This window comes from Mastomys coucha, unplaced genomic scaffold, assembly GCF_008632895.1.
Source record: "Mastomys coucha isolate ucsf_1 unplaced genomic scaffold, UCSF_Mcou_1 pScaffold3, whole genome shotgun sequence".
Lineage (NCBI taxonomy): Eukaryota > Metazoa > Chordata > Mammalia > Rodentia > Muridae > Mastomys > Mastomys coucha.
The window spans coordinates 27,621,816-27,634,177 of record NW_022196909.1 but is presented as its reverse complement, the minus strand read 5'-3'; the positions used below and the strand labels follow the sequence as shown (position 1 = coordinate 27,634,177).

The window sequence follows — 12,362 nt, the reverse complement described above, 5'->3', positions numbered from 1 at the left end:
TTTTATAGTCAGCTGTCAGCAAGCCTTCATGCTTTCTACTTTAGACTCCTGCCAGGAGTTCCCTCTCTGACTTCTCTCAGTGATGGACTGTGACCCGGAATGGTGGGTCTTTCCTCCTTTCCTTTCCTCCTCAAAGTTGCTTCAGTCAGAATATTTTATTAGAGCAACAGAAAGGAAATTAGAACAGATGTAATGGCTCCCTAGGGAACTATATCCACTAAGGTCCATTGTGAGAGTGCCACTGAACTTCAGGCATGGCATTTTTAAGCCATCTACGCCAAGGGATGAGAACCCAAAATAGAACTCACCTTGGGAATCATGGAGCTAATCACGAGACGGGGCTGAAGGGCTGAAGCACGGCTGAGAAAAAGGACAAGTGACGCTCGGAAGATCTATGGAGGTTCCTCTTAATAGTTTTACCATGTCAGGAATACTATTTATGACCATTCACTGTTTAGTGGTGCAAACACAAATCACTATAATACATTTTTATTATATGTGTTTTTCCCCCCAATTATAATTATAACAGAACGCTAAGATAGTGGAGAGAAGAGGTGAAAGAAGCTGTGAGGTGCTATTCTCTCAGTGCATTGTCTCCGTATTCCAATCACTGTTTATTAATAGAGGGGCTGGAGAGATGGCTCAGAGGTTAAGGGCACTGACTGCTCTTCCAGAGGTGCTAAGTTCAAATCCCAGAAACCACATGGCAGCTCCGACCCATTTCTAACCAAATTCTAATACTCCCACACAGACACACATGCAGGCAAAACACCAATGTACATAAAATAAAGGTAAATAAATTTAAAAGATATTCATAAAACTATATCTTTTGGTATTCTGCCTTCTTTCCACCACCACCCCCGCCTTTTTTTTTTTTTTTTTTTGAGACAGGGTTTCTCTGTGTAGCCCTGGCTGTCCTAGAACTCACTCTGTAGACCAGGCTGGTCCCGAACTCAGAAATCTGCGGGCCTCTGCCTCCCAAGTGCTGGGATTAAAGGCGTGCACTACCACTGCCCGGCACAAGATTGATTTATTTTATTTATTTGAGTACACTGTAGCTATCTTTAGACACACCAGAGGAGGGCATCAGATCCCATTACAGACGGTTGTGAGCCACCATGTGGTTGCTGGGATTTGAACTCAGGACCTCTGGAAGAGCAGTCAGTGCTCTTAACCACTGAGCCATCTCTCCAGCTCCCCCGCCGCCCCCCCCCCCACCCCTTTTGAATTGCTGTGTGAAACTGATGATTCCTTAGGGCCTAATGGCTCATTAGTAACATTGCTACCTTTAAACTTGTTTTCTATTGCATGAATGATAAAATGGTTTCCAGAAGCTGGGCTGGGTGGCATAGGCCTTTAATCTCCACAGCACTTCAAAAGCAGGGGCAGGTGAGTTCAAGATTAGGCTGGTCACCACGGTGAGTTCCAGGCCAGGCAGGGCTACACAGTGAGACCATGTTTGAAAAAAATTAGTCAATAAATAACAAACAATAATCTATAGAATATAAGACATTAGTAGCATAATCATTCATCTCTTTGACATAGACTTTTAAAAATATTTTCTTAATGTTATAATGTTCTGCCTGCAAGCACATATGTATACTTTTTTTTTCTTTTTTGGTTTTTCGAGACAGAGTTTCTCTGTGTACCTTGTATGCACAGAGGCCAGGGAGTGCATTAGGTCCTTTGAAACTGGAGTTACAGTTCTGAGCCACCGTTTGCATCGTTTGCATCGTGGAACCAAAGCTGAGTCCTCTGGCAGAGCAGCAAGTGCCCTTAACTGTTGAGCCATCCCTCTAGCCTCTGATAGGAAATTTTTATGGGGGAAATTACCTCAGTGATTGATGTAAAATGCATCCTTTTTTTTTTTGTTTGTTTGTTATTTGGATATTTGCAATTACTCGGTGTTTTGTCTTCACAAGGACACAGTACTAATTAAGAATAAGAGCTCTTGGGAATTGAAAATGTTGGCATGCATTCATTACTCATTGGTCTTTTTTTTTTGGGGGGGGTGAGGGTGCGGGTTGGGATGGGGCTGTTGGTTTCAAGACAGGGTTTCTCTGTGTAGCCCTGGCTGTCCTGGAACTCACGCTGTAGACCAGGCTGGCCTCGAACTCAGAGATCCACCTGTCTTAGCTGCATGAACACTGTGATGAAAGGCGTGTGCCACCATGTCCAGCCTTATTATTTATTGCTACATAACTAATCACCTTAAAACTCTGTAGCATATATATATATATCTTTAATATATATATCTTTATATATCTTTAATATATATACCTATATATATCTTTAATATATACATATATCTATATCTATCTATCTATCTATCTATCTATCTATCTATCTATCTATATATCTTTAATCCCAGGATTTGGCAGGTGAATCTGTGAATTCAAGAGTAAAAAATTAGCCGGGTGGTGGTGGCACACACCTTTAATCCCAGCACTTGGGAGGCAGAGGCAGGCAGATCTCTGAGTTCGAGGCCAGCCTGGTCTACAGAGTGAGTTCCAGGACAGCCAGGGCTACACAGAGAAACCCTGTCTCGGAAAAAAAAGAAAGAAAGAAAGAAAGAAAAAGAAAAAAAAAGAGTAAAAATTTCCAGGCCAGCCAAGGTTATACAGTGAGATCCCCCCTAACCCCCCCAAAACCCAGAACCAACAAAAAAGCCAAAGAAAACCAAAACCTTGGTGGCTTAAACCAATAAACATTTAAAAATTTTACGGTTTATGCTGGTCAGAAATTGAGTAGATTATCTGGAAATATTATTCTATTCAGAAAGTCTTTTAAGACAGATGGCTCAGTGGTTAAGAGCACTGGATGCTCTTCCAGAAGATGCGATGTCAATTGCTAGCACCCACATGATGGCTCACAACTCTTTGTTACTCTGATTCTAGGGGATCTAGCATCCTTACCCAGACCCAGACATACAAAGGCAAAACACTAACACACACAAAAAGAAATAAATTTTTAAAAATACAACTAGGAGGGCTGGTGAGATGGCACAGCGGGTAAGAGTGCACTGACTGCTCTTCCAAAGGTCCTGAGTTCGGATCCTAGCAGCCACATGGTGGCTCACAACCACCTGTAATGAGATCGGACGCCCTCTTCTGGTGTGTCTGAAGACAGCTATAGTGTATTACCCAAGAGTGAGCGGGGACAGAGCAGAGGTCCTGAGTTCAATTCCCAGCAGCCACATGATGGCTCACGGCCATCTGTACAGCTACAGTATACTCAGACCCATAAAATAAATAAATAGATCTTTTTAAAAAATACAATTAGTATGTTCACCAGAGAGAGCTACAGTCTACTGAAGACTTGGTCAGGGATGAAAAAGAGAGTGTCCATGTTGGTATTCTCAAGTAGTTGGCGAGTTGGTACTACCATCTGTTTTCAGAAGAGACTGGGGGTGACCTCTCCATGGGGCTCTATGGCCTGGGAGCTGATGTCTATAGAAGGAAGTGACAGGAAACACCAAGTCAGGAGCAGATTGAGACAGCGACACCACCACCACGTTATTCTGTTGGTCACACAAGCCATCTCTGATAGAATTCAAGGATGGATTACACCAGGGTTTGAACACTAAAAGAGAAAGCTTACTGAGAGCTATGCCAAACAATGGCTACCACTGCACAGTAACACACACACACACACACACACACACACACACACACACACATTCATCATCATGAGAATTGGAACATGAACAAACATGGTGACTCATGATATAATCTTTGGATTCAGGGACCGAGGCAGGAGGATCACAAGTCTAAGGTCAGCCTGAGATATGTACTAAGACCATTTCTGGGACAAAAAGAAAAACAAGGGCCGGCGAGATGGCTCATCAGATAAAGGTGTTTGCTGACAAGCCTGAGGACTTGGGCTCAGTTCCCAGAAGTGACATCTACAAATTCTGCTCTCCATGCACACGATGTAATATACACCTCCCAGAATAAAGAAACATGAAAGGAAAAGGGAAACTAAACAATAAGAGACAGATAGTTGGAACAGAGGGAGGAAAGTAAAAATCCAATTGGGATGCTCAGTCTAGGATTTCAAGAGATTCCAGGAAGACGGCGGAGGATGTGGCTTAGCGGTAGACCGGCTGATTGGGATCCATGAGGCTCTGGTTCAATCCTCAGCTCCATAAAGGGAAAACGCAACCCAGGTAAAAAGAGGGAGAGAGAGAAAAAAAATCCTAGATCAAATCATCAAAGAAAATTTAAAAGATGGCAAGGTACACAGTCAATACAGGAAAGTTACATACATCACAACGAACAATAGAAAAAGGAAAAATTTAAAGTCCTATTTACAATAGTGCTAAACAATACAGGCACTTAGAGATAAGTAATAAAATGCGTAACACTAGAAACTAGAAACTGGTGAAGAACACTAAAAAAAAAAAAAATCTAAAAATTAGAAAAATTTACAATGTTCCTGAATGGAAGACCCAATACTGTTTTTATTTTACTTCCTTGAGTCAACACTTAAAAAAAAAAAAAATCTTTTATGTGTATGGATGTTTTGCAGACGGTCTGTACAAAACCTGCATATGTGGTGCTCACGGAGACCAGAAGAGGGCATCAGATCCCCCTGGTAACCAGCCACTATTTAGATGCCGGGAATCCAATCTTATTCCTCTGGAAGTGTAGCCAGCATGTGCTCTTGACTTAGCTCAGCTATCTCTCCAGCCCCAATGGATAGATTATTGGCAAGCATACCACAGCAGTTTACAGGGGAAAGTATTTTGAGCAAACGGTGCTAGAAACAACAAACAGTTAAACTTTCAGATCTTAAGACTATGTGCAGTTGTTTCTCTTTTGGTTCCTTGTAACAAGGTCTCACACTGTGGCCCAGGTCAATCAGGGGACTAACTGTGTCATCTCCCAGGGTCTTTCAATTCATGGCGATTCTTCTCCTTTGGTCTCCAGAGTGCTGGGATTACAGCTATGAACGTCTATGTCTGTCTTATCCTTTATAGAGTGGGAGAATGATATGATAGCCACCTGCATCACAGGTTTTGTGGTTTTTTGTTTTGTTTTGTTTTTTTCGAGACAGGCTTTCTCTGTGTAGCCCTGGCTGTCCTGGAACTCACTCTGTAGACCAGACTGGCCTCGAACTCAGAAATCCGCCTGCCTCTGCCTCCCAAGTGCTGGGATTAAAGGCATGCACCACCGTTGCCCGGCAGGTTTTCAATCAATAGTATTTTGATCTCTAAGCTCCCTTCTCTGTCTCCATACTATTTTACCCTTTTGAAAATCTGGCAGGTAATCCCCAGTATTGGGAAGGCTGAAGGTAGGACAGATGTGTTTCTTTTTCTTTTTCTTTTTTCTTTTTGGTTTTTCGAGACAGGGTTTCTCTGTATAGCCCTGGCTGTCCTGGAGCTCACTCTGTAGACCAGGCTGGCCTCACGAACTCAGAAATCCACTTGCCTCTGCCTCCCAAGTGCTGGGATTAAAGTTGTGCGCCACCACGCCCGGCTGTGACAGATGTGTTTCTTGACAGCCTGGGCTACAGGGCATATTCCAGAGAAACCTGGGACACTTAGTGAGACCTTGTCTCAACAATAAATATATACACAAACTTCCATTCCTCCCAAAGCTCCCTGGCATAGCAAGCTTTGTTTTCAAATAATATAATTTTAGGCTAGAGATTTCCCCTGTATGCGTGAAGGAAGTGCAGTGTTTGTTCCATCTTCAGCAACGCATAAAGCCAGAAGTGACTCCTGCATTGGGAAGGCACTTTGGAGGTGCTCACACTCCACTTGAGGCTAGCCTAGCCTACATGAGACCCCCTGTCTTACAAACAAAACAAAAGACCCATTTCCAGTATTTGAATTTTGTCGCGATTGGAGACCGCAGCCTCATTTTAACCTTGACGTATTTTAGACTTACAGACTTGACACTCTGCTTCCTACGTTGAGTTTTGTTATGATGGGGCTGATGATTCCCTCACCTTCCCCAAGCCCCCATGAATTTGAATGAAAGGTTCAGTTCCGAAGCCTTCGTAGTATTTCATCCATCCTCCGGTCTTTTAGGTCTCCACTATGGTGGCTGGGTCAGAGTGGATGTAGGAGAGCCGCGTTTTGCTCGCTTGCGAAACTTTTTAGGAAGGGCTGTTACCGGGGAAGGAGGGCGGAACCGATCGTCGAGTGTTGCCTCCAAGGCTTGGAAGGATGGATCACGAGCAATCCGTGGTTTGTAAAGGATGTGCTTAAAAGATGAGCTTTTCTCCCTATTCTGAGGCGGGAAACCGCTTCAGGTGAGATCAAGTGCAAAGGTCGGAAATGCAGCAAGACTGCAAAGACACGCCTCCCGCACAAACCCTTGCTTCCTCCCTCAAACTTCCGTAGAGAAAAGAAATGGGCGTGCCGGGGGAGGAGTTCCACAGCGCACTGCTCTCCTCACAAGCTAACTCGCTCTGGGACCGGGGAAAAGACAGATTTTTGACTCCACCCACACGACGTCACTCACAGACCTCGCCCTCGGCCGGAGGGCGGGGCAGAGAAGCCCCGCCTCTAAACGGCCTTCCTGAGGGCGGGGCCTCTAGCGGGGCGGGGCTGGAGTGGGGGGGTGGGAGGAGGGAGACGAGGAAAAGGAGTGGTCACGTGCGGCTGGTGGCCTACGGTCACGTGACGGGCGGCGGGGCGCAGGCACCCAAGCTGAGGGAGAAGCCGAGTCAAGTGGGGGGACCCGGCGGCGGTGACAATGGTGAGTGCGCGGTGGCCCTGCGAGGTCGTCTCCCGCGGGGACCGCGGGGCGCGCGGCGGGACTCGCAACGGCGGGCGCGGCGCCACCGAGCCTGCAGGGAAGGGGCGCGGAGCGGTGAGGCCTGACGGCTGCCTGGTCCCGGCCAGGCCTGAGCCCCCGCGGCCGGCCGGCGGCACTGTCCTGGGCTATGTCGGAGCCTCTGCCCGCCTTCTTCGACCGGCTGTGGGGACCCTGGCTGGGCACTCGCAACTCGCCCAGCCGGAGCCCCGCAGCCTCGCCTTCCAAGGTAGCCGGGGACAGTCAGTGCTCTGTCTGTCAGTTCCGGACTCCGGCGAGAGCTGCTCCCCTTCCCAGTCCCGAGCTCGATAGAGTCCGCTCATTTTCTGTAAGCTGGATGTGGAGACATTCTGCGATTTCGGGACCCGGGTGGAAGGAAGCTTTTGGCACTTGTAGGATAGGAGGGGAGGGGAGAGGAAAGGGTGTCGGAGCCAGCCGAGACCCTCATTTATCTCCCGACACCGAGTTAAGCACTTGGTTTCACTTCCTTCCCTAAGCGGTTTCTACAGCTTGGCGCTTTGGGATGTTGCAGTGTCTTGGGAGCCCAGGCTGGGATGGAAATCAGAGCACTTAACCACACTTAGTGGAAAGCACTGTTGGGCACGCTAAGTGTTTAACTATAAGCCCGCAGTCTATAGATTGGAGCTCATGTGGCTCGTGTTATTTAGCTTAGACTCGTTGAGAGCCTACTGTGCACTCTCCTTACAGTTACCTGCTCTTCCCAAGCTCACCACTTTTAATAAACTGAAACTTCTCGTCTCAAGCCAGCCAGCCAGGTCTATTTTTAAAACGTTGCTTTGATTAAATAACTTGAAGTCAGAAGTCATGTCGCTTTCTCCCGAGTTTGGGGGATGGGGTTAAGTTCATTCTGGGAGCGTTTTCTTAAACTCGTATTTTGGGTGCGTCCAGGGACAGATAAACAAGGCAAACTGCTCACTCCCTCGCAGCTTACAGACTCAGGAGAGTTAGGCATTTGTTTAGATAAATTAGTTAAAGGTGGAAATTACAGCTGCAGTAAATAACTAAGAAGGAATCATTTGGCTGTTAGGGAGCCCCCCCTTTCATTGCTTATAATTTGAAAAGAAAACTTAAACTGCTGTCTTACTTTTTGGTTACTTAGTTAATTAGTCCTACCAGTTAAGTTCAAGAGCAACTTTTTTCTTATTTTTAAGGTATTTGTCAAACGAAATTGTAAAGCTTTAAAGCCTTTGTATGGATGTACATGTTATGTATGAGAATTTGCTGTTTCATTGTGTGTGGGCTCAAGTGAATACATTGTGGAAGCCTCGGTTCCCCTGAGCTCGTTTCAGTTTTTTTCTTACTGTAAAAAAAATATGTTCATATATATTTTGATTATGTTCTTCCTTTCCCTCAAGTTCTGTTTCTTTACATCAAGCAGACTTAATACATTTTCTTAAGTGGTGGTCAAAAATTTGTTACATTTTTATGTATCCGTATGTAGTTTTGCTAGATGGTAATGGTAAACAATGTATGTCTTGGTACTATGTGCTTGTTGGATTCCCGAGAGGGCCTCAAGAAGGCCTCAGCTCTCCTGGAACTGTAGTTAAAGTCAGTTATGAGCCACCATGTAGATGCTGGAATCTGAACCTGGGTCCTCTGGGAGAGCAGTCAGTGCTCCTAACCACTGAGCTGTATCTCTCCGGCCCCGTTATTGAAAATATTGCAGAACTGTGTCTTCTTGAGTGTTTTGGCAGCTTTAGTGGCAATTTAATTTTGTTAAAATAGTATTTAATTTGTGACTTTAAGTGTCAACTTTCAAATTGGAAAAGACCATTCAGTGTGCTATATAGAGAATATATGTAGAAAAAAGTTGCCATATATCATCTTCTATGTAAAACATTGTTCATAGTTTCCAAGTCTTAATTTTCCTTTAAGTAGCTTTGGGGAGTATCCAATTGGGGGGTGAAAATTAATTTTAATTTCCCTACCTTTGGTTTGTAACTCAAATGGACAGATGAAATAATGCTGACACTATGGGAAGAGGAGTCTGCCAGTTGCCTTTGTTGAATGTATCTGACTTAGTTTCCCTGTTTAAAATAGGCAGCTACGGAGTATACTGTCTTCCCCTCTTGTCAGTTGTTCCTTTCCCCTTCCTGCCTCAGTTGCCTTAGTTGCACATAGCAGAAATTAGTAAATATCAAGTAACTAATTTTGAGCTGCACACATATATAAATTTTTGGGCGAAATACACTATTTCACAATTTATGGTTTTTAGGAGTTTCGACTTTTAAGACTTGGTTTATGGAAGGTATCTGGGACACAGGGCATAGTGTTGAACGTTGCTGGGAGTTGAGATAAGATCTCATATTTAAGGCCAGCCTGGGTCATGTAGACCCAGTTTCAGGCTGTGGGGAAAGGGTGATAATTGCTCAATGGTAGGATACCAGGCCCATGCCCTGGGTTCAGTCCTCACTGCCCTCTGGAAGCAGACTGACAGCTGAGGGTGGATTCTGTAAATCACATACCCATCATTCTCTCTTTTCTAAATATTTAACTAATTACATGTTTTCTTGTTGAAATTAGCTTTCTGTTAAAATTTGAATTTGTTTGTAATGTTGCTAAAAAATAATAAATATCATTGCAGAAAGAAAATGGGTAGGTGTTTTTGGAGCATGTTAAACGTACTAGTTTCTAGTTAGTTATTTGAAATTGTTCCTTTTATAGGGGTTGGAGAGATGGCTCAGCGGTTAAGAGTACTGGCCGCTCTCTTAGGACCTGGATTCACTTCCCAGCAGTCACACAGTGGTCCCAGGATCTGTTGCAAAGGATCTGATACCCTCTTTTGACCGCTAAAGGACCTGGTACACACACAGCAAACAAATATACACTCAGGGAAAACATTAATACGATAAGAGACATACATAAATAAAAAAAAGATTTATGTGGGCTGATGAGATGGGGACTCAGTGGTTAAGAATATTGGCTGCTCTTCCCAAGGTCCTGAATTCAATTCCCAGCACTCACATGATCACAACCATCTATAAAGGGATCTGATGCCCTCTTCTGGCATCAGAACACATACGTTAAAAAGAAATGCATAAATAAATTTTAAAAAAGATTTACACAGCCGGGCGGTGGTGGCGCACGCCTTTAATCCCAGCACTTGGGAGGCAGGTGGATTTCTGAGTTCGAGGCCAGCCTGGTCTACAGAGTGAGTTCCAGGACAGCCAGGGCTACATAGAGAAACCCTGTCTCGAAAAACCAAAAAAAAAAAAAAAAAGATTTACACATATACATACACACAAAAGGAACTGTCTGTTTTGTTAATATAGGAATAGTGAAAACAATTTGGTCATTGTGTCACCCGTGACCTACATAACCTTTGGAGGCTCCTTGGCTTGTTTACTGTCATTATCTGTCCTCCCTAGGACTGGGCTGATGCTTAATGAGTTCCAGACTTAGACTTTGCCCCAATTCATCCTTGTTTTCTGAGGAAGGGCTCGTTTCACCAACAGTTTCGGATTTCAGTCCATTTTCTTGTGTGTAGTCACTTATTTTCTGTTCCTAGAGTGGCATATATGTACTAAAAGTAGCACTCCACAGGTATTTGAGGCCTTGTAGAAAGTACTGTAAACTGCGTTTAGGCTTTTGTTTTCAGTGGTGAGCAAAGATAAAATGTCTGTCCTCAGAGTGCACAGCTCAGAGGGAGAGTCAGATTCTTCTTCAGCCTGAGAGAACAAAGCCGGGAGAATCCAGTTTGCATTAGGGTATAAGGTAAACCCTTACAGAGGTGAGGTGGTCAACACTGGGTGAGTGAGTCAGGTGACTCTAGGGCAAGAGGGCAGGCAAATATGATGAATTTCTGCACTAATTACTTCCATTGTTTAAGGTTATTGTATCTGGAGGGCTGGTAGGTCTATCTGTAAGCCACATCAAATAATATATTGTATGTGTGTTTAAAATAACATTTTAAGTCAATATTTTACATATTGGGGCTAGAGAAATGACTCAATTGTTAAGAGCACTAGCTACTTTCCTAGAGAACCTAGGTTCAATTCTTAACACTCACATGATGGCTAACAACTGTTTATATAGCTGTAGTGCCAGGGGATCTGATGCCATCTGTGGGCTCTGCAGGTACTAGGCATGCATATGGTGCACAAACTTGATATGCAGACTAAAACACTCATTTATACACAATAAAATAAATGAAGAAAATATATAAATTTATAAACTCTACAAAGTGAGTGTCGGGAGCTCAGATAAAATATTATTGTATTAATACTTGGATTGGGCATAGTGGTGCTTGCCTTTAACACCAGCACTTAATGAGGCAGAGGTAGGTAGGTCCCTGTGATTTTGAGGCCAGCCTAGACTGTATGGTGAGACCCTGACTCAAAAGGCCAATCTGTGTATCCCATATAATAGCACCTCAGCCTCATAGGTTCTTTGTTGTGTGCTTGCTTCTGTTCTTAGACAAGGTCTTATTCCGTAACCTAGGCTGTCCTGGAACTCACTGGATAGCCTAGGCTACCTTGAGCTTTAGGTAAGCCTCCTTCCTTAGCTTCCTAAATGTGGAGATTATAGTCATTCACCAGCATGGCTAGCTGCCAAACTACATTCTTTTTTAATTAAAGAAATGTTTACCATGATTTGTTGTGTGGGGGTACTTGCCACACTGCATGTGTGGAGGTCAAAGGACAAATTGTGGGTGTTGGTTTTCTCTTATCATATGGATTCTAGGGATTGATCTCTGGCCATAAGTCTTGGTTCCAGGCATGTAACTTAATGGTGCCTTCTCTCTGGCCCCAAACTACTCTCTAGATCTAGTTCACAAGCTTCCCAGCCTGTTGGAATTCCCATTCCTGTTGGAATATTTAAAGGAAGTGGTCTGCTTAGGTGTGTGTGTGTGTGTGTGTGTGTCTGTGTGTCTGTGTGTCTGTGACTGTGTCTGTGTCTGTGTCTGTGTCTGTCTGTGTCTGTCCGTCCCAGTGTTAGGGTTATGGACACAAGCAATCACACAGCTTTTTTCCCCTCACATGGGTACTGGGGATCTGAGCTCAGATCTTCCCTCCAGCTCCCATATGACATTTTTTATACTTATGTATCAGTGTGTATTTAACTTGTTAATCCCCTTTGTCATCATTCCCCTCCCTTCCTTGCATGTTATCCTCTGCTTTTGTGTCATGCACACAGGTTTGTATATGTGTAGTTAAATATAGATTCTATATGAGAATTTTGTGGTATTTATCTTTTTGAGATTATTTTACTTAACATGATGATCAGGTGTGCGTTTTTAAACAGTTCCTTTGGTTTTTGTGCAAAACAGAGTAGGAAGGGGATACAGGCACTGTGTGAGGGGTGTGTCTATGGGGCTAAGCTGCTTGGAAGGTTGATGTTAGAGGACTGCTAATGGAGCAGCTAGGCTCATTTGATGGGAAGCTGCCATCTTTACAGTTTAAGATGTACTTATTTTATTTATATGGGTGCCCTGTAGATGTCTTCAGACGCACTAGAAGAGGGCACCAAATCCCATTATAGATGACTGTGAGCCACCATGAGGCTGCTGGGAATTGAACTCAGGACCTCTGGAAGAGCAGTCAGTGCTCTGCTCTTTTTTTTTTTTTTTTTTTT

General features: G+C 44.0%; 1 protein-coding gene across 3 annotated transcripts in view; it reads left to right on the top strand.

Annotated features, from left to right (window-relative positions):
* Positions 1-6,577: 6,577 nt before the first annotated feature.
* Positions 6,578-12,362, top strand: part of Vps26a (VPS26, retromer complex component A) — a 28,511-nt gene continuing 22,726 nt past the window's right edge. The window contains exon 1 of one of the 3 annotated variants that reach the window (XM_031346845.1): positions 6,578-6,710. In XM_031346845.1, the coding sequence (XP_031202705.1) occupies positions 6,708-6,710 (3 nt within the window). In that variant the 5' untranslated portion in view covers positions 6,578-6,707. Of the gene's footprint in view, positions 6,711-6,757; positions 7,096-12,362 lie in introns of those variants that run through there. The other 2 variants (XM_031346844.1, XM_031346843.1) reach the window with 2 other exon arrangements.